The 22,672-nt window shown below is 40.0% G+C and overlaps 1 protein-coding gene and 1 pseudogene across 8 annotated transcripts in view; one reads left to right on the top strand and one right to left on the bottom strand.

Annotated features, from left to right (window-relative positions):
• The window catches only part of PLCH1 (phospholipase C eta 1), a 221,236-nt gene that overhangs the window by 50,328 nt on the left and 148,236 nt on the right, over nt 1–22,672 (top strand). Inside the window, exon 1 of one of the 8 annotated variants that reach the window (XM_019810539.3) lies at nt 10,821–12,096. The exons of the other annotated variants lie outside the window; for them this stretch is intronic. Within the exon in view, the coding sequence (XP_019666098.1) occupies nt 12,054–12,096 (43 nt within the window). The 5' untranslated portion in view covers nt 10,821–12,053. Of the gene's footprint in view, nt 1–10,820; nt 12,097–22,672 lie in introns of those variants that run through there. 8 annotated transcript variants of the gene reach the window in all.
• On the bottom strand, nt 15,681–16,718 carry LOC101089035 (annotated as a pseudogene).

A 22,672-nucleotide genomic window follows, 5' to 3' on the forward strand; every position in this document is an offset into this window, starting at 1 on the left:
GTGGTTATACCATAATATTGGTGCTATTTTTTAAGTAAAAAGCCCCATAGTTTTTGTGTGGAATTTTCAGGGCTGGAAAAGACCACAAGGATCTCGAGAAAATCTGCATCCAGTTTGTGAGATCCTTCTAGAATGAAAGCTGTAGAGAACAGGGAATGTGACTTTAGGGCCTGGCATATGGGAGATGCCCAGTAAGTGAATGCACTCGTAATCTCCCACATTCTGTCAGTGAGGATCCTGAAGCCTGGGAAGGTCAAATGGTGGGCCTAAGATGAGTTTGCCTGAACTATTAGCAAGTGATAAGAACTGAGGCCCTGTTCAGTGTGGTGCAGGGGGTGGTACACACCATGTGCTACTACTGTTCGCCCATATTCACACGATTCTTGGTCTCATGCTAAATGGAGGCAGCTTGCTGGTTCCCAAGTGCGGGTATAACTATCAACCATCTGTCCCTGCCCCGGGTCCTTATTCCCCAAGCTAGTTTGAGCACAGGATGTTGCTTCCTTTCTGCTTCCTGCCTTAAATGTTTGTTGACCTAAGTTCGATGCTGGAATTCTGCAGTTAACAAAGTTGAAATGGCCCCTGTCTGTGTAGAGCTTACAGCCTTGCCTCTCCTTTGCTGTTGCTCTCTTCCTCTGTCTCCACGCCCCCCAAGCTCACGTGGGAACTTTATGTTATGGAAGCTTTTTCTTTGGAAGTAATTGGCTCCTCAAGAATTGAGGTTGCAAGAATAAGAATACAACAAAGCAACTTCATTTGTGTTTACCCAGATTTACTTACTGATAACTTGCTTTTTAATTTTTAAAAAAATATTTATTTTTGAGAGAGAGAGACAGAGACAGAGTATGAGTGGGCAAGGGCCAGAGAAAGAGGGAGACACAGAATCTGAAGCAGGCTCCAGGCTCTGAGCTGTCAGCACAGAGCCTGACACAGGGCATGAACTCACAAACTGTGAGATCATGACCTGAGCTGAAGTTGGACTCTTAACCGACTGAGCCACCCAGGTGCCCTACTTACTGTTAACTTTAACACCATTTGCTTTATCATTACAAACTTGTACACTCACTCTCTACACACATACACACACACACACAAATTATTTTTTATGAATACTTTGAAAATAAGTTCCATACCTCATGGTCTGCCCCTAAATACCTCAGTATATATGTCCTAAGAATGGGGATATTACCTTTTATAATCATGGCACGATTATCAATTTAAGTTAATTTAAAATTGGTAAGGCCCTTTAAATGTTTTTTTAGGTCCTTTATTTTTGAAAGGTTTTTTTTTTTTTGTTTTGTTTTGTTTTGTTTTTTTTAAATCTGATCTCTATAGGGAAACAGACCTGGGGAAGGACACTAACAAACATAGAGAAAATGCTATGGCATCATAAAAACTACTAAATGGGGCACCTGAGTGGCTCAGTTCGTTGAGTGACACAGACTTCGGCTCAGGTCATGATGTCGCGGTTTGTGAGTTCAAGCTCCACATACAGCTTGCTGCTGTCAGTGCAGAGCCCACTTTGGATCTTCTGTCTGTCACTCTCTGTCTGCCCCTCCCCTGCTTGTGCACTCACAAAAATAAATAAAACATTTAACAAAAAATCTTAAACAAAAAAAACCAACAACTAAGTTCTCATGGTAGGGCTGGCCCGAGGTGTGTGTGACGGGTCCTTGCTTTAATGCTTTACCATTGCCATCTTGAAATTCTTTATTTTTTTAAAATTAAGTTTATTGGGGCGCCTGGGTGGCTCAGTCGGTTAAGCATCCGACTTCAACTCAGGTCACGATCTCGCAGTCCCTGAGTTCGAGACCCGCGTTGGGCTCTGGGCTGATGGCTGGAGCCTGGAGCCTGCTTCCGATTCTGTGTCTCCCTCTCTCTCTGCCCCCTCCCCTGTTCATGCTCTGTCTCTCTCTGTCTCAAAAATAAATAAACGTTAAAAAAAATTAAAAAAAATTAAGTTTATTTATTTATTTTGAGAGAGAGAGAGAGAGAGCGCACGAGCAGGGGAGGGGCAGAGAGAGGGAGAGAGAAGATCCCAAGCAGGATCTACACTGCTGGCGCAGAGCCTGACACAGGACTTGAACTCACGAACTGTGAAGATCATGACCTGAGCTGAAACCAAGAGTTGGTGGCTTAACCAACTGAGCCACCCAGGTGCCCTGTTAAAATTCTTTATTTTTGAACAAAGGCCCATGTTTTCAGTTTGTACTGGACCCAGAGATTATGTAGCTGGTCCTGCTTAGAGGACTTTTATACTGGGCTAGGAACTTCTGAATCTGATACCGTAGGTACTGTTGTAGATACGGAAACTGAGGCTTAGGGGAATTTAAAATAATTTGGCTCAGGTTGCTGAGCTAGCTGGTGGGAACAAGATTTGAACTTGTGTCGTTTTGATTCCATATCTGAGAGCTGTCACATAGTTTTCAACTACTCCGTGCCCCTAACTCTCGCCCCACTGTGCTTAATTTCTTTCAGTTTGGAACTCCCTTTCTCCTTTTCTCCTAAGGATCTCTACCTTCTTTTGGTACCATAGGCTGTTTCTCTCTCTCATCCTAAATCTCTGGGCTAATGTGTTTACTAGAAGGCCATTTGGGAAACTTTAATAAGTTGATAATAATTTTTGTGTCAAGGGAACAGCCCATGAGTAGTTTCCATCTTCATCTTCTCTCAGATTTATAGAGAAAAGACTTTCTGTGGTCGTTCCCTCATTCAGCCTTAACATATACTCCTATCGCAGTAACTGGTTTTCTTCATGCTCCCCAGTTTTGGATTCCTTCCATCATCCTTTGGGGTCTGAGGTCCTGCTTTATTCCCAGAGTCTTCCTGGCAGTTGGACAGCTTTCTGGAATCTGAGCTTCTGTGTTCAGGTGGGTCTCCCTGCTCTCAGACTTCCTTGGTGCCCACAACTGGCCTGACGCACTCTAGGCCCTGGGAGTGCATCTGTAGACAGGAAATTTACTGTTCCTTTTTTTGGAGTTTATGTTGTAGTCCTCCCTGTGGCTATGTCCCACCTGCATAGGATGGCTATTAGGCAGAAAAAAAGATCAATAAGCCAGGATTGTTGTTGGGGGAAATAATAGAAGAAGAAAGAAAGGCTGAAGAAATGACATTACTTGACCCAGGGAAGAGAGACTGGAAAGGAATACATGGGAAATGCACTGTTGAAGGTGTGGAGGATGACCATATTCTGTCTCATCAAGAAAGCAACAAAGGGGTCGACTTTTCAATTCTGTAGAGTAATTTAGGTTAGGAATTTAGACTGTTATAATGTTTGCATTGTGACATATTGAAAATTGTTACCAGAGAAGTCAGTACAATCCTTTTCCTTGGTTTTCTTCCAGAAAGAGGGCCGGGGTCTCTCTGCCTCGGTCTTTTAAGGTCATCCTTGCCCTGAAGGTCATATTTTGTTGTTAAAATATCCTTCCCAGACACCAGAGGATTAGAGTTTCAGAGGAGTGCATCTTCTTCCTGTCCTTTAGGGTGCTTATGGACATTCAGTTCTCCCTGGAACCTGCTTCCTGTTCTCAAGAGCGTCTCTGGTCAGCTGCACAGAGGCAAAAACAGCTCTGAAGCAGGCTGGGGCTGGGGTCAGCTGGCTGTGCAGAATGAACCTTGCAGTTTGGTCCCTACTTAACCAGGCCTTGGCTTTGGGTGGCCTATGACACTTTCCAGAGATGTGGCTGCTGTCTGTTTGGCCTGAGCTGTTGGGACTACTGACTGTATTCAGGGATATGAGTTGCTTTCCACTCTGTACTCAGAAGAGCTTTGCTTAGAGGGAGGTCATTTAATAATCTAGAATCTCCTTCTCCCCTTTCCCTCACTCCTTTCTCCTATGGTTATCTTTGTGTTTGCACTCCTCGTGGGACCAAGCTGTATAGGTAGTGTTCTGGGGTTCAGTATTAACGGATAAGGGGTTTGCATTATGATGACCACGTGTGCCTCCCATTTGAATGCACATATTATAATCCCTCTTTGACTGTAAGCCAAGCAATGCCTGGGCAGATAATATCATTTACTTTTTATTAAACTCAGAGATGTCAGATTAAGTCATGTAAAACGTCCTCTACTAAAATATCAGATAGGCACAAGCATGGTTATTATTTAAGCAAATGGTCCTGCTTTGGCTGGAGTGCTGGAGAGTACAAGTACCTCGGGTTAATTCTGGACTCTTACACTCCATCTGTCCAGTCTCTCCTCCCAAGGGGGGAGGTAAAGGGGCTTCTCTGTTCAATGATACACATGTCTCCTGAGTGCTGTGGGGGAGTTTGAATGTGTCACTACTTAAGTTTTGAGAATTTAATTAAAGCTTCAGCCCCAAGAGAAGATACTTGTTTTAATATATGTCACTGTCAACAACTATTAGAGATTCCCATGTGCCTACCTATCTCTGGTTAATTCCCCTCTCTTGATGTTATAATTAACACTGATCAGAACTGATGGTAGATACCTAAACAGTTGATGCTGACTTTATAAAGTCTAGGTACCTTTATTTATATCTAGATATGAATTCATGAAACTCAAATGTCAGTTGAGTTTTCACATTTTCCATGTCTCTACCAAAAGCATTTCAAGTGCCTTAAGTGTTCACTGGCTGCAAGCTCCTGGGTTTCTTACAGGGCCTGTGTACAAAAACTTGCTCGTGAGGTCTCAGTTATTTGTGGATAGCTCAAACTGAAATCAAGCTCTGAGCCTACCAAGGATTTTATTTTGAGTTATATTGACATCTTCATGAAACTGATAGTGATGTGCCTGTAAATTTTTATGCTAACCTATAAAATTTAAAGTGACATGACCAATAGTCATCTTTCAAAAAAATGAGAATGTTAATTTTAACGCCAAGAGTCTTGAGAGAGAGATCAATAAATCATCAAGGAAACATCATTTCAAAGAGGCAGTGGGGCCAAAGGGTGGCTCATCTCTGTCCTGTGGAACATAGCAATATTAAATATGGGTAATACTTAGTTTGTTTTGGGATTCATACGTTTAAAAATGTGTAGCAATTACTGCTCACTGATGCACATCAGGTATTTAATGAAGGAGAAATCCAAACTGGTTTATTTGACAAGCATGTGTGATCTATAGGACATGTTCCATATGATTAGAATACGTAGTTCTCTGTCTCCAGTGATGAATAAACAGCCATGGTAAGCCTGCTGCCTAAATAGAATCCTTGTTTCTGCCATTCTCAGCATAGTTTAACAGTCATTGGATAGAAACCTGTGTTCCTCCAGATCTTCCTCGGCTCTCAGATGACATTTTTGTAGCGCACGGGGTTTACAGTTCTTGGTTATACTCTATTGTCTAGCAGTTATTTCTTGCTGGCAGTAATGTTAAGGGTGTACACACGATATGGGGGAAGGACCCTGTGTTTGGATTAGAAAGTCCAGTTTCAGGTATTCCCTCCCACCCTGCTGTTACTTTTGTGATCTTGGGCAAGTCATGAAGAGTCTCTGAGGCTCAGCTTCCACATCTGTAAGGCAAGATGATCCTGGTGCCTCTCCCACTTCATACAGTTGTCAGGTTCACTGAGGCATCCGTTCCTTAAAGGGCTTTGTAAGGGATAGAATGGAAAGCACCACACAGGAGTGGCAAGGTTATCACGATTACCGCCACTGAGCGTTTAAGGACATTACATACCCCTTTGTGGAGCACCTTAACTTTTTCTTTGAAGATGAACTCATGGTAACATTCCGTTTTGTTCCATGGTACTTGATGCAAAAGCTCTAGCAGTTTTCTGGGATAGTCCTGACAGGAGTTTCTGAGCTTCATATAATAGTGGTCTCCTTAAATGCATTGGTGATGAATAGGTCATGGGTGTGTGCTGTGCTGGTTTGAGTGGATATAGGAGCCCTACTCTTTTTAATCCATGTAACTTCAAATCTGCAACGACTGCAGCAGCTTTCCTTAGTTGAGTCCATTGTAAATATAAACCAAGAGCAGATTTCCAGTGCTATCCCATAGATTAATAGACCCTCAGGGGCAAAGGTCTCTACCCTTCAGTTAGCTGCTCTTCTTTGATGTCTGTGATTTGCATAGACCGACTAATTGGATGGAGCTGCCCCTACTTGAGAGCCAGGTATTGCCTAAGAGAGCTAGTAAGTACAGATGGTCTGGAGTGGTCAGGGGATTTTGTTGAAGGACTGGTGCCCAGTGTCCCCAGTGTCCCCAGAATGACCTGAACCAGCTTGGGGTGAAGAAGGGAGGCCTCAGGCAGAATAATGCCGCAGTGGAGGATCCCCCTGACTTACCGAAGCAAATGTGCTCGCTCATCCTGGTAGCATGGATCTCCCTGGAGCATCCATTTGGGGGTATCCTGAAATCTAGCTCTTTGAATTTGTATGTATGTGTAGGATTCTTGTTGGGGTTTCATCTGTTTGTGTAGTTATATGGGTGATTTTGCTACATTATATTGAGGATTTGGGGCTCCCTGTGTAGTTGAGCGCACAGTGAGATTTCATAAAAGGAATTAAGCTCTAATAGTTCTATGTGCTGCTGTACAAGGCTTTCAGATGAAAAAATAGATCGCAGGATCTCTGTACTGCCTTATGTGGTGAAGAGCATTAGTCCTGAATACAGGCTGTGGGGATTCAGATCTCAGGTCTATGACTCATTTGCTGGGCCAGCTCAGGGAAGTGACTTGACTTCTCTCTGCCTCAGTTTCCACATCTGAAACTAGAGAAAGGATTATACTTAATTCACTTGTACAGGCATTGTAAGGATGAAATAAGGCATGTGCAGTGCTAGGAGCAGTGTCTGAAATGTAGTCAGTGCTCCATAAATGTCAGTAATTCTCAAAGACATTTCTTCATTGTTTCAATACACCAGTGGGAAGGGATTATTTCTTCCCTAGTTGAGTATTACTAAACTGGCTGTACTCTAAAAAATGTTGTTTTGTTTCCTGAACAAAAGAAGTAAATGCTAGTTCTAAAATATTAAAATATAGTTAAACTTCAGAAGAAAATAAAAATACCTAGAGATATCATTGTTAATCTTTTTCATATATTTTTCTAGTCCTCCATTCTGTGTTTATATACACATTTTACATAATAAAAATCGTATATTTAGTTTGTATCTTTTTTCTTTTTTAAAAATTTTGCTTATCTTGAGAGAGAGAGTGTGTGTGTGTGAGTGTGAGCAGGGGAGGGGCAGAGGGAGAGAGAGAGGGAGAGAGAGAGAGAGAGAGAGAGAGAGAGAGAGAGAGAGAGAGAATTTTAAGCATACTCTGCACTGACAGCATGGAGCCTGACATAGGGCTGGAACTCCCGAACCATGAGACCATGACCTGAGCCAAAATCAAGAATTGGATGCCTAACTGACTGAGCCACCCAGGTGCCCCTCCTTTTTTCATATAGTATGTCAGACATTCTTCAGGTAATGCAATGTCTGGAACATTGTTAATGGCTAGATAGAATTCTAAAATATGAATGTATATTTTAGTAATCGTTCTCTTGTTGATAGGCATTTAGATTGACAGTTATTTTTATAACTAATACTAATGAAATATCCTTGTACATAGATTTTTATATTTCTCATAGCTTTATGATAGCTTTCTAGCAGTAATGATTATTGACTAAAATAAATATAAACATTTCTATGACTCTTGTTGCATATTGCCTCCTGACTTTGCAATAAGTTTGTTAAAATTTATACTCTTAAAAAAATTTTTTTTAACATTTACTCATTTTTTGAGAGACAGAGAGCACAAGCAGGGGAGGGGCAGAGAGAGGGGGAGACACAGAATCCGAAGCAGGCTCGAGTCTCTGAGCTGTCAGCACACAGCCCGACATGGGGCTCGAACCCATGAAACGCGAGATCATGACCTGAGCCAAAGTCAGACACCCAACCGATTGAGCCACCCAGGCTCCCCAAAATTTATGCTCTTAACTTACAGTTTATCAGCAGTGTGTGAAAGTTCCTGTGAAATCAACCCTTCACTAAGTTACCTAGGTGCTTTAAGAGTAAAGGACGGGTTCTGTGCAAGGATGTGGCTCGGTACCACCCAGAGGCTCTTTCACTGTGAAGTTACCGCTGAGTTCCACTTGCTTTTGTACTACTTTGAATGCACATAAAACTTAAAAAAACATAAAAAATTGCATGGATAATTTGAAATGATGGTTTTCCAGATGATTTTACTTACTAAGCATCTCTGTGTTCCTAAGCCAGAGGCCTTAACAGCTTCTGACAATGAGGAACATTCTCTAATTGGGAGAGTGAAGAATTCTGAACTTAGGCCTGAAATCTTGTAGATGGTTTTCATCTGGCCTGAAACATGGAGCCGGTGGACAGGGCCTGACCTAGAGTTAGCTTGGGTTCGAATTCTGGTTCTAGCACAGCTGTATGATCTTGGGCATCTTGTCCAACTTGAATCTGTCTCCTTACCTAAATTTAAAATAAGAATACTAATAGATCTGCTTGCAGAATTTGCATGAAGATTAGAGAAGGTAATGTTTATGGTGTTTGGTAAATGGTAGCTTTTATAATAATGGCCTCATGAAGTGATGTGGCTCCCATGTTTGGTGTCAGTAGGCTTTCTAATTGGAGTTGGGAGTCTTGAGGCAGACATATATGCCATGCTTTTGCCCTGAGTTGGTCTCAATTTGGAATTATGTGGCTGGTGAGATTGAGGTGTGTGTGGAGACAGTATAGTGTACAACCTCTTTAGCATGTGACTTAATTAAATAAAGTTATATCCACCCAGTGATTGGAGTGGCCATTCACTTAACTTCTGGATATTGCATACTTATTTGTCCAGGTACGGGGAGTTGGCTCTTGGCCTATACTAGCTCATTTACCCTTCAGAAATACCCTATGAGGTGGGTGCTACAGGCTCCACATGACGATATTTTAGTCTCAGAGAGGCCCCCTCAGTTGGGTTGTCAGATTTAACAAATAAAAATATAGGAAATTTTGCATGGGACATACTTATACTAAAACATTTTTTGTTGTTTATCCAAAATTTGAATTTAACTAGGTGTTCTGTTTTACCTGGCCACCCCACCCGTAACTCCGCAAGGTCATGAAAGCTGGGACTCAGATTTTCCTCCATCTGACTCTGAAGCCCATGCTGTAGCCTGTTACTCTGTGATGTTTCTATAAGAAATCTGAAGTAGAACTCAGGTGTGAAAGGTGAGGAAAATGTCAGATGGGGCTTAAAGTTGTTCACTCATTGTAAATTGAGAAGCTGAACTCGGAGACACTTTTCTTTTTCACTTGATTGGTGGAAGAGAATTTCCTATTAGGTCTAATGATTAGAAATTGGAGACATCTAATGAGGTACCTATTTTGTATGCCAACTACTGTGCTGGAACTAATCTGGAAAATGCCCAGTCTTTTCAAATGAGAATTTCAGGTAAGAAGTTAAAAATTCTAAAGCTGTATGGTTGTTGGGTGACCCAGTCAAAGGAAACATCACCACCCTTAAAGCCTGTTGACCTCGACTTTATACATGACCTTCTGCTGGGAGAACTCTGGGGAGTAACTAGGGGGCAATGTGTTAGTCATCCAGTGTCTCTGCCAACCCTAGAATAGGTGTTTCAAAGGAGTCTTTCAAATGGGCTGCATAGAGAATTATTTGCTGCCGCTGAAGAATTGGATATTTAATAAGGTGTAGATATTTCTGAACTCTAAAAAATCCTTGAGTTTTCCTTGGTGGTCAAATGCATACTCATGGGCCATGCCTGTTTTCTAAAAGCTCCCCCGCCTGCTCTGTGGAGCTGCTGAGTGCTCACCATCCCATTCAGGATAAACCTGAGGCACTGCCCATCGCTGTGGTGGTGGGCTTCATGTTTAAGCCTTTCTAGGGAGGAGCCTGGGGAGCTTTGAGGGCTAGAGGGCCAGAAGCATGAAGAACCTATTGGGAGAAAACTCCCTATGGATGAGGAGGGGGAGGAGCAGTTTGCCCCCTTCCTCTCTCCTGACCCTACCTTGTGTTAGCATCACAAGATTGTGGTGGGGAATCTTTGGAAGGGAAAGGGAAGGGAGATTTTTCCCAGCCTCCCTGGGAGGGGCCAAAGGAGCACTTTGGCCTCCATCTCTTTCCTGGACGCAGTGAGAGATTGACCGAAAGATGCCTTTTGCTTTTCAGGTGGCTTTGGTTCTGATAAGTCACAGGAATTAGAAACCCATCACTTTGCACAAATTTTGTGTTATGGGAACACTATTGTCTTTTTGTATAAGATTATCTGGTAGTATTAAACGTTTGAATTTAACAGGAGTGGGAATTTCTGAGATACCTCAAATTTGGGGGTACCACTCTACTTTCAAAGTACTGGTTCATTAAGACTAACCAATGAACCCCACTGCATTTCTGTGTTGATGTAAAGGATTTCAAGACTAATAGCCATAGTATGATAATAATAATCATCATAATATAAAATAATTGATTCTAAGCACTTTATGTGTATTAAATTCCTGCAGTAACATTTGAAATGGGAACTATTATTATGCCTATTGTGCAAATAAAGAAATCGAGGAGCAGACCATTTAAATAACTTGCCCATGGTCACACAGATGGTTGGTGGCAGAGTCAGGATTTGAACCCAGGCAGATGGGCTCCTAGACTCTTAACTGCTATTTTGGGTAGGTGTATATGTCTCTCTCTCTCTCTCTCTCTCTCTCTTTCTGTGTATATCAGATGCAATCTTGCAAGAAGGATCTCCTAATTATATGTACTTGCACATACATCTTTGACATTCAGATTTCTCAGAGTGTTTAAGAGTAAACAGTGGGGTTTGCAAATTGGGTGAGGGGCAATTCAGTTGGGAAACAGGTGAATAGGAATGGAGTAGAACTTGATGCCTCTGAGGAGAGGGATGGGTTAGTGATCTGGGCTATGTGGTCCTAATGGGAGTGGAGTAGAGGGGTTGATGCTGGCATGTACAGAATGGGTGGTAATGGGAGTCTCAGGGGCACAGCTGAAGCTGGAGAGAAGAAAATGGCAAGGGGCCCTGATAGTAGAGAATTCTGGAGTAAGGGAGTTAATGCTCAGGATGGAGAGACCTAGTTAGAGCTTTTAAATGCAAGACTACAGTAAATTGCTTTGTGAAAGACTTGCCTGCCTGTTTTGTCTGTCTGTCTGTCTACCTATCTCTGTGAAGAAGTTGATTAAAACATACAAATAATTCTTATGTATATTTTAGGGAAAATTGTACTTTAATAATATGCTTGTTCATTCACTAAAAACTAGCTTTCTCAGACCCATTCTTGCTACTTCCCTTACCCACAGGCATGTGATTTTTACCTGAGAAGTAGCCTTTACTGCCAAGTATTTTGAAACTGTCACCTCGTTCAATCTAAGTTGAAAACATTCCAGTCTTTTCTATGATCATTGCTACGTTTGTGTGTGGAATAAGGACAAAAATCAAGGAAAAGCTTCAATGCTGTCAATAATATGTGCTCACCCTGACTGGCACAAAAGTAGTGTACAGTGTAGAGGACCACAGATAGCTTATTTTTTAATGGCTTGTTTTTGCCTCCAATGGAGTGATGTTTGCTTCCGAGAGTGTGCGTGTCTGTGTGTGTGCTTCTGTGTGTTTCTCTGTGTGTGTGCATGTTCATTTTCTGCATTCAGCCTGCGTCACTACCATGGTAATCAGTGTTTCTCAATGGCCTCTGTAGGTGAGGAGGGTTTCTTTGATGGTTAAAGACCTACACTTCCCAGACATTAAATGTGCATAATGCCTGGAGGGTTTTAAGCCCTGCACTAAGCATGCATGTCTCATACCCAAAGTAGCCACAGCGCCTGCATTCCCACAATAGCGGCAGCCCTGAGCAGATGCTTCCAGTGTTCTTAGCTGGCTGTGCTTTTCAGTTTGGGACAAAGTTCTATAATCATATCTCATGGATTTATTTTCTCCACACTGTAAAGCCTGGATTGTGAAGATCTCCTCATGCCATACAGGGCAGAATGAGCCAAGTTCCTGGGGCTGCTGAGGATTTCTTTGCCTTTTTTTTCTTCTTTTCCTTTTTGGAGATGTGTATCAGAAAAAGGCTTTGCCTTTAGAGAGAAATTTCACTGCTCTTGCCAATAATGTATAACAATATTAAATTTAATGGCAGACCTTGAAGTGTATAAAAACTTGAGTCCAGAAAAAGGTAAGAGTCATACTACTAATTTTAAGGTAAGTGTAATAGTCCTAGTAAAAGATGGTAAATATTTCTTATTTTATCTTATGTTTAATTAAGTTTAAATATTTATTTGAACTCTTGACAACATATTTGAGGTATTCTATTTCGATATGAGATGAAAAGGTAAAGTATTTTTGATCAGGCAAAGTGTTTTTTCTTGCCAATGTGTACTTTTTGTAACAGAATTTGCATGCTGATGAATTGGGAGTACATTGTGATAAAGTGGCCAGTGACAAAATCATTTGTATTCTTAGGTTACAAGTCAAGGATATAGATGTGCTTAAAAATTTTATGTGCCTGACACTTAGGAATAGTGAGTTTTAATTTTAACATTCCAAGTGTTATTCAGTTTGAAAATGACTAAAGCTGTATTTTAACTTTTTACAATAATCTGGACAGAATCATTCCTAATTTGTATCAATTAAAGAGGGTCATGGATAGTGAAAATAATTAGCTTTATAAAATGACATGGTATAAGTACTCAGCATAGATAAAATGGAGGCAGAATCCATGTATCATGTTCTTAGAGTCTGTCAGCTCCTGTAGCATGAGAGAAACATTTGAAAGTGTGAGTTAGGAGATCAGAAATTTAAAATAGATGGACACTGTTCTTGAATTATAAGAAATATTCCTGCCTGTTCAGACAGAATAAATGACATGTCAAGAAATGTCTTCTAAACTTGTCTTCAAACTGAAATTCGTCTGTCATTTCAGATTATTCATGTGTGTCTACTCAAATGTGACTTTATCATGCCAGTGCGCTGAGAGCCTGTCTTGAGATTGTTGCTAGTTCATGGTATCAACTTCAGTGTGTCATGTTCACAGTAACCAGCATTGATGCTTCCTTTTTATTCAAAATATAGATCATGGATGAGATTTCTGAGCATGACCGAGTTTTCTAAGCCTTGGAAGGATCTTTTATATAGAAATAGGTTAGGGTTTGGGGATTTGGTTAACTCAACAAGCAGTTTTTCAGAAGGATTTTCCATTTAGAGTTTTGTCTTAATATGTTTGGCAACTCTTTCGTATGCTGAATATAGGAGTAAGTTGAAATGCACAGCATACTGTCAAGTTTCTCTTGCTTTGCACATCAGGGAAGTAATGATGAAAATGACTTCCATTACTTTGACCATATAATGATCTTTAAGACTGAATTAAAGTTAAAATGAAACAGTATGGACATTTGCAATGAGTTTTTCTAGTCATATATAAGCTTTTAAGGTAGATGAATTTAAGGTGTCTTGTTTCAGGGTAGATATTTTCACATACAGATGGTCTTACCAGAGATTTTTTTCATGAGCATATATTTCATATGTTACTTAACACATTTTCAATTATTCAGGTTAATGATTCATTTTGCTGAGTGAAAAATTTTTCTCTACTGACTGCCTATCTTGGTATTAATCTTACTGGATAGCAAGACTATTTTTAAAGAAATCTTTCTTCTGAATTCCAGAACAGTTTTAAATGATATATCTTAGATTAAAGAGATCAATTCATTTTCATAGTGTGTTAAAATTAGTAGATTCTAATTTTCACCAAACCTGAGTTGTATTTATTATTAAACGATGTTAGTGGAAGTTGTTTCAAATGATGGGGATATAAGGTTGAAAAATGTTCTTTGAGAGCCAGAAAGACCAGAGAGAAGAAACCTGAGTTCTGATGCCATATCTGTAGTGCTAAAACTGTGTTAAGTGTAAAACTCATGCTTGCTCCTATATTGTGTGTATTTATGCATATACTTAAGGAAATACTATTAGCCTCAAAATTTAGTATAACATAATAAGCCTCTGAGTTGGAAGTTATCTCAGTGATTCTTACTACATTCAATATACTGTAAGATACTTGAATTGCAACATAAAAACAGAAGTCAGAAGAAGCTTTAGGCATATAAGGCAAGCGTTTTTATAATCTTGTATGTCTATGAACCCCAACTTTCTTTTTAGCAACTAGGGATAATACTACTTCTTACTTCATAAGGTTATTATAAGAATTACTGGTATAATGCCTCTGAAAGCATTTGGAAGATGGAAAGACCACAGAAATATAAAATGACATAAATATAGAAATAAGGGTAATGCACATTTCATCTACTTTAATTGAAGAGAAATTTTATTTGTTCTGGAGTGCAAATAAAAAACACTTTGACCTAGAACCTTGGTAGCATCTGCCACTAATTTTCCCTTTGGCTTAGTATAACCTACATGACAGCAGGGTGCACACTGTGTATTGAATACCTTATGCTGATGTCAATGTAGGAATGAGTCCTAGATTTCTAGAGCAGGAAGAAACCATAGCAATCTTACTCTTTTAAGGAGGAAAAAACAAAAACAAAACAACCAGGCTGTACATTTTCCTCTGTGACATGAAATAGATCTGTGGCTGGAATTGAGCCCTCTTATTCCCAGATGATGGTGGCTGGACCTACTCTTTTTAATCATACAGATTTTTGCTTTTAGAAGATGCTAAGCATTTTAGATACTTGTGATTTCTCTCTTTATGTCATTTGAATTCTTTGTACAAGGGAGGGGAAAACTACTTTGTACAAGGGAGGGGAGTTTCTGTTGGAATCCATAACTGCTACTAGTTAATTGGTACAATCAAAGATGTATTGAATGCTTTATGTACAAAATGCTGGTAGGGGATATGAAAGTGAATAAAAGTATTAACTTTTTTTTCAGTAATACATAGTATATTGCAAAGACATGCTTATATCAATGTAATTATGGTAGCACTGTAATAGAGGAATATATTCCAGTGGTAGCTTGAGCATAGAGAGGTAAGCAAAGGATTTCTGGAGGTTGAAACATTTGACTAAGCTTTGAAGAATAAGAAGGATTATATCTGGTAGATAAGCAAGGATTGAAGATGAAGAAGTAGGCCAGGGCCAGGTGTTATACTAAAGACCTCATAATCCAGGCTAAGAAATTTGAACATTATCCTCCTTCCCTCACCCCCCACTCCAAAGAAGAAGGTTTTAAGCTGGGGAGAGATTAATCTGATTTGAATTTCAGAAAGATCTCTCTGACAACAGTTTAGAGACTGAGGGGAGGGATGAAGCTAGAGCAAGGGAGACCAGAAGGCTCTTGGAGTAAATAGGTGAGAACACAATGGTCCCAAGTTTCTTAGCTTAGATCTTTCATGAGAAAACACGGAACTCTGAAGTCTACATTGCTGTCCTTTGCCCCTGATCAAAGCTGCTCTAGAATTCACCCTGCTTCTTCCTTCCACATTTTATCCGATCACTGTCTTGCAATTGGAATATATTAGCTACAAGTAGGTAATATTACCTGATGTGAAATTTAACATTTCCGCTCCAAATTTCTGACCTCTTGTCTATTAGTATTGTGCCTGATTATGTACCTGTATTTCTTTTACAGAGAACAGAAAATATTTTTCCCAGGAAGCTCAGAGAACCCCAACTCAACCTTTTGTTTTAGGTTACAAGACATTGATTTGAATGTTGTCATGAAGCTTGCATAATCAGCTCAAATATAACATTAGAGTAGGGAGGTCAGTGATCATTTCTTGGTATTTAACTTTGTTAAAAATTATGATTTCCCTATTTCACAAAAAGGGCAAAGCTTATGATACTGTGTACTTTATTCTGTTCCATAGATCAATTAGTCTAGTTCTGAGCTATCTAGTAGGGCAAGTTCTTTATCATTGTTCTCATTCAAATTTTTTTCTCTTTTCATGTGTTTTTTTGTTCTAGATGATTTTAGAAATAGCCTGGAATGTCCCCAAAGTAATTCTGTTAGGATTTTTTTTAAATTGGAATTGCATTGCATTTATGGAATAACTGAGGAGAATCACCAACTTTAAGACACTGAGTTTTGCCTTTGAGGAACAAAGTAGGACTCACCAAATTTTAAGTCTTTTTTCACATCGATGAGGATTAAGAGTTTTCTTCATGTAGCTTGTTTACATGTCTTGTTAGGTTTATTCTTGTGGTTTCAGTTGGTATTATGAATAGATTTTTTTCAGTTACCTTTCTTTCTTTCTTTCTTTCTTTCTTTCTTTCTTTCTTTCTTTCTTTCTTTCTTTCTTTCTTTCTTTCTTTCTTTTTCTGGGAAAATAACTTTATTTGGGGGTGTGGGGTGTGGGCAGATGTACAGTCCCAGAATTTCTAGAATTACTTCTTGGTGCCAGTGGCCTTCATGACTTTGAGCATGTTGAAGTGCACACTCTTGCTCAAGGACTAGCACTCGCCCACTGTAACAGTGTCACCATTCTGAACATCCCTGAATCGGGGACAGGTACACAGACATATTCTTGTGTTTCTCAAAGCAGCTGTACTGTCAGATGTAGTGGAGGTAGTCTCAGGGGATGACGGTGGCCCTCTGCATCTTCATCTTGGTCACCACATCAGACAGAATCTGCCCTCAGATGGCATTACCAGTAAAAGGGCATTTCTTGTCAATGTAGGTACCCTCAGTGGCCTCCTTGGGAGTCTTGAAGCCCAGACCCATGTTTTTATAGTACCACAGGAACTTCTACTTGCCAGTTTCTCCAAGCAGGATTTTCCTCTTATTTTGAAAGGTGGTTGACTGTTTTTGGTAGGCACACTGCATCTGAATGTCCACCATCTTCCGAGAAAAGAGTTACATTTTCTTATGTTTAAGAACAGTTGAAAATCTTTCAAAAAATTTTTTAATGTTTATTCATTTTTGAGAGACAGAGAGAGACAGAGCATGAGCGGGGAAGGGGCAGAGAGAGGGAGACACAGAATCTGAAGCAGGCTCCAGGCTCTGAGCTGTCAGCACAGAGCCCAGTGCGGGGCTCGAACTCATGAACTGTGAGATCATGACCTGAGCTGAAGTCAGACGCTCAACTGGCAACCACCCAGGTGCCCCAAGAGCAGTTGAAAATCTTAAACACAGTAGTATAAAAGAACTAGTACAAGAAGTATGATTTTATCTCTTAGCCCTCTTCACTTCTTTCCTAAATAAATTACTTTTAACTCTTACTATCCTTTTTGTAGGGTTTTAGTGTTCCTTTCATATCTCTATATGATGTACTTACTCTACTACCTATTGATTTTTCAGTTTTTGATATTCTCTATTGATTTTCTTCTATGGTAGATGAGGTATTAGCCCACTAGTAGCATCCCCACATCTCTTTCAGTTACTTTATTGGTTGGCTATCTTTGTAACTTTAACAATTCACTTAACTTTTTTTCCTACTCTGCCAAATAGAAATACTCTACCTGTGACCATAGTACTCCCTTTACCCATCCTCTCTCTCACTTGTCTCTCTAACTTCTCATCATTACTCCTTCCATGTTTCAATCATAGGTTGATTTTAAAAGTTTAATATCAATAAGCAAAGTTTACATACTATGACTGCATAAAATTATGTTATTATGACTATATAAATGTTCACCAGAGCAAGTAATCACCTAATTTAATTTTTAATTGCTTAATTTTAATTAAGGGTACTGGTTCAGAACATGGTATCTGAAGAAAAGGTTGGATTCTGGAGATTTCTATGCCAGATGATGGCATCAAATTCATTAGAAAAAACTGAGTACCTAAAAGTAATTTTGACAACTAGCTATGTTCATCAGAACTCAATGAGATGACCATAGTTGTTATCTCAACTTTTGGGATGATGAATCTCAGGTACAGAGAGAAAAATAACTTGCCCTAGATCATACTGTAATTTTGTAATTAGTAGAGCTGACATTTGATCCTGTGAGCAGACTTTGGAGCCTGGACTTGCAGTCAGTCATGTTCTCTTTCTTAGCCATACTGTTACTTGGAGTTGGTATTATAAATAGGCAAGAAACAATTGATTGTCTTCTCTGTTTAAAAGAAAAACAAGGGGCGCCTGGGTGGCGCAGTCGGTTAAGCGTCCGACTTCAGCCAGGTCACGATCTCGCGGTCCGTGAGTTCGAGCCCCGCGTCGGGCTCTGGGCTGATGGCTCAGAGCCTGGAGCCTGTTTCCGATTCTGTGTCTCCCTCTCTCTCTGCCCCTCCCCCGTTCATGCTCTGTCTCTCTCTGTCCCAAAAATAAATAAACGTTGAAAAAAAATTTTAAAAGAAAAACAAAAACCATTACCATTTCTATAAAGACATCTTAATTTAACTTCTGCTTTCTGCGTATGCTGTTCCCTTGAGTAAATAGACTTGCAAGTGAGTACTTATTGATTAAGAGACAAAAGACTTGTGAGGCAGATAAACAGGGTTTGGTGTAAGAAAGCAGTGGGGTAAGAATGCTTAGGGTGGAGCCAGATCCTGCAAAGGTTTTTAATTTATTTTTAAGTTTTTTTTTTTTTTTACCTCATGTTTACTTACTTGTTTATTGAGAGAGAGTCCTTGCGAGGGAGGAGCACAGAGAGAGAGGGAGAGAGAGAATCCCAAGTAGGCTCCATCCTGTCTGCACAGAGCCCAACACGAGGTTTGGTCTCATCAACTGTGTGATCATGACCTGAGCTGAAATCGAGTCAGACTAGCCACCCAGGTGCCCCTAAGCAAGGCTTTTAATATCCCCCTGAGGAGTTTGGGTTGGATCTAATGAAGAAGGAAAGAAGATGATAAGCTTTGGATTTGACAGGTGATATAAAAGTGGTATTTTAGGGAAAAAGACTGGTATTTTAAGGAAAAAAAAGTGGTATTTTGGGGAGAAAAATCCTGTGAAGGATTGATAAAGGGTCCTGCAATCTACTTGAGAAATTGGTTCAGGCGTATTAAGACCATGAACCTTAGTCATTGAGGTTTTGACAAACAATCCATTACTATCTCTAATTACTTGTCAACAACACAGAAGCTATCATGAGTGAGCTAGAGTTACTTCAGCCATCTCTTTGAAGAAAGGTAAATGATTGTTTCTATTGATCTGTTTAAAGAGTAAGTCATGGTTGTAGACGTGTGTAATATAAGGTTTTCATCTAATTCAGCGACTTGTTGCTTCTTGCTTTTTAAAATCAATGTCAGTACTGTCTGGTTTTCCAGGTAACATGTGAAAAGAAAACTTGACATATACAGCCAGGGGTCTGAGGCCCCCCCTTCTCCCAAATGCAGATAGGAAATCAGAAGAGAAGGGACAAAATAAGACCCCTTTAAAGGACAGTTGTGTTACTCTCTTTTAGAGTTTCTCTTTGCACATTTTTTCTCTCGTGTCTAAATTCATTCGTCATTATTTGCTTGTTTCTTTATTTTTTATTTTGAATGTCCAAAATTATACCTGCTGACTGTTTTTAAGAAACCAAGCAATATTGATTTATACTGAGTTCTAAGTAAAATTTCCCCTTGCCTTTCTCACTCCTCAGGTGTAACCACAGTTGATTCTTTTTCACATCTGGACTTACATTCTTCCAGGAGTGTGCATACTTATGTGGACACACATACAGAGGAGCCACACCATACTTCAGGTCTCATAGGGAATTACATTTTTATGTGAGCAACAAGGACAATGAAAAACATAAATTGTGTGGGCCATTTCATAACCTACCTTCCTATTGCTACTTGTTGATCCCCCATATGAACACAAGATAGGACTTCAGCCTGGACTTAGTCACTAAATGCCTCTTATACTGTGAGCAGTCTACTGGTGTTGAGGTTTTTTGTTTAAAAGATATTTTTAAATGTTTATTTATTTATTTATTTATTTATTTATTTATTTATTTATTTATTTATTTATTTTTGAGAGAGAGAGAGAGAGAGACAGAGCATGAGCGAGGGAGGGGCAAAGAGGAAGGGAGACACAGAATCTGAAGCAGGCTCCAGGCTCTGAGCTGTCAGCACAGAGCCTGATGGGGAGCTCAAAACTACAAACCACGAGATCATGACCTGAGCTGAAGTCGGACAGTTAACCAACTGAGTCACACAGGTGCTCCCTGGGCACTCAGTCTTATACTGGTTGTGATCAGTCTTCCACAAAGTCCTCCTTTTAGTTTCTAACCTTCCTTGCCTTAGTTTTCTTATTTCCTTTCTCTTTTCACAGAAGTAAAATTTAGAATATATTTATTTATAAAGCTACATGTGAGTCCATGAAGATAAGGATCCATGGTTGGTATTACTTTGGCTCTGATGTATATTAGTTGTTAAGATGCTGGAGCAGTTGTCTGCCATTTATGTTGGGCTGGGGGATCTTTCTAGGATGCCTTCCACGATTTTTCTTGTTCAAATTCAGAAGAGTATCATTAAGAACAAACCCAAAGTTGGGGAGCCTGCTTCAGATTCTGTGTCTCCCTCTCTGCCCCTCCCCTGCTTGCGCTCTCTTTCTCAAATATAAGTAAACATAAACAAAAATAAGAACAAATCCAAAGCAACACAAATCACAAATATTGGCAGGTCTGGCAAAAGCCCTGAAGATCATAGAGAACGACAAACCGATGAATTCTAAAGTTGTCAATGATCAGTGGAAATGATGCTGTGGGACCTGGCTAACATTCTGTTTCTATTCAGTGGGTGGATATCATCCTTACTTGAAGACAGAGTTCAGTTTTGGTCACTGCATTTAAAGAGGGTGGTGGAGAAAGTGGCATATGATAATGAGTAGCAACAGAATGGAAAATGGGTCCTTTCCATAGGAACAGGTCAAGTTTAAGGGGCTGGATATAACATTTCTTGGTTGAACCACCCGGTTTTATAATTCTGTGGCTTCTAGTTATTGCTTTACTTTTTCTGTTTTTTAATTTCTTCTTTTGACTAATATGCGTTTTTATTCCATTCCATTGCTTTATTGTGCTACTTTATTTTGTTTTGTTTTAAAGACAGAGTGTGCATACATGGGTGGGGGAGGGGCAGAAGGGGAGAGAATCTCAAGCAGGTTCCACGCTCAGCACGGAGCCTGACGCAGGGCTCAGTCCCTCGACCCTGAGATCATGACCTGAGCTGAAATTGAGAGTCTGACACTTAACCAACTGAGCCACCCACGCGCCCCTGTTCTACTTCTTTATCCTATACTCATTTATTATTGTCTTTTGGATGCAATTTTAAGTTGACACTTCTCTGTTCAATTTCTTTAATTTCTCATTTACTCAGCACTTAATTTATTTTCTTGTTTTTTATTCATATTGCTATAATCTTCCCCCATTCTCACACACAACCTGTTCTGTTTTTTACTTTATCATTTCTTTGTTTCCTTGTATCCCCAGTGACAAAAGAGGGACGCTGGTATCAGGGTGAGCCCCAGAAGTTCTAATCCAGGGTTTATTCAGTGCTCTGGTACAGTGGGGGGCACAATATGGACTCTGGAGTAAAATAGCAGCAGGAGACAACTGAAAGTTCTAATGACAGGGGCGCCTGGGTGGCTCAGTCGGTTGAGCGTCTGCCTTTGGCTCAGGTCATGATCTTGCAGCTTGTGAGTTCGAGCCCCACGTCGGGCTCTGTGCTGACAGCTCGGAGCCTGGAGCCTGCTTCGGATTCTGTGTCTCCCTCTCTCTCTGCCCCTAACTCACTTGCATTCTGTCTCTGTCTCTCTCAAAAATAAATAAACATTAAAAAAAAAGTTCTAATGACAGCTTAATTTTTTAGGTAATCACCTGGGTCAATTTTTCTGGCACTCATTTTCCTCATTTAAAAAATACTGATTCTTTGCCTTTCAAAGAACTGCGAAGATTAGTGAGATGATGAGTGTGACAAGTCTTGCCCAGTGGTTGGTACATAAGCCTTAATTAAATGTTATATCTTTCCCTTAATCACACATACCTGCTCATTTTAGTATCTGTGACACACACACACACACACACACGCACACATGCCCCTTTCTCTCTGGATTGACAACCTGTATCAGTTTTCTTTTTGTTTTCTTTTTGTTTTCTTTTGTTTTCTTCAGTTTTCTTTTTTCCTCTGATTCCTGTATACTTACTCTTTTTGCCTAGTTACTACATACTCAAAACCAAAGTCAAATGTATGACAAAGATGCAAAATAAAAACATCAGGAAACAATCAGTTAAACAAATCCTTAGTTGATTTTAATTAGCAAGACAGATTATTTAGAGTACGTAAATGTGGAAACACATTACCCACTCAATTCTGATAATCACAGCTTACCCACAATACTTCATATCTCCTAAGAATAACTAATATTGAATCATTTGTTTTAACTTCTTTCATGCTGTTTTTCTTTTTTCTTTTTTTTCCAACGTTTTTTATTTATTTTTGGGACAGAGAGAGACAGAGCATGAACGGGGGAGGGGCAGAGAGAGAGGGAGACACAGAATCGGAAACAGGCTCCAGACTCCGACCCATCAGCCCAGAGCCTGACGCGGGTCTCGAACTCACAGACTGCGAGATCGTGACCTGGCTGAAGTCGGACGCTTAACTGACTGCGCCACCCAGGCGCCCCTCATGCTGTTTTTCAAATCAAAAAGTTGCCCGGCTTCTAATCACTTAGACAATTGCATAAATTAAGCAAACTGTCCCTTTACCAAAGATAACTTCTAAGTGTTATGTGTTTAGGATTTCCCACAGGCTGGAGGGTTTTTTTTTTTTTTAATGTTTATTTATTTTTGAGAGAGACAGAGACAGAATGTGAGTGGGTTGGGGCAGAGAGAGAGGGAGACACAGAATCTGAAACAGGCTCCAGGCTCTGA

This window comes from Felis catus, chromosome C2, assembly GCF_018350175.1.
Source record: "Felis catus isolate Fca126 chromosome C2, F.catus_Fca126_mat1.0, whole genome shotgun sequence".
In the NCBI taxonomy this organism is placed as follows: Eukaryota; Metazoa; Chordata; class Mammalia; order Carnivora; family Felidae; genus Felis; species Felis catus.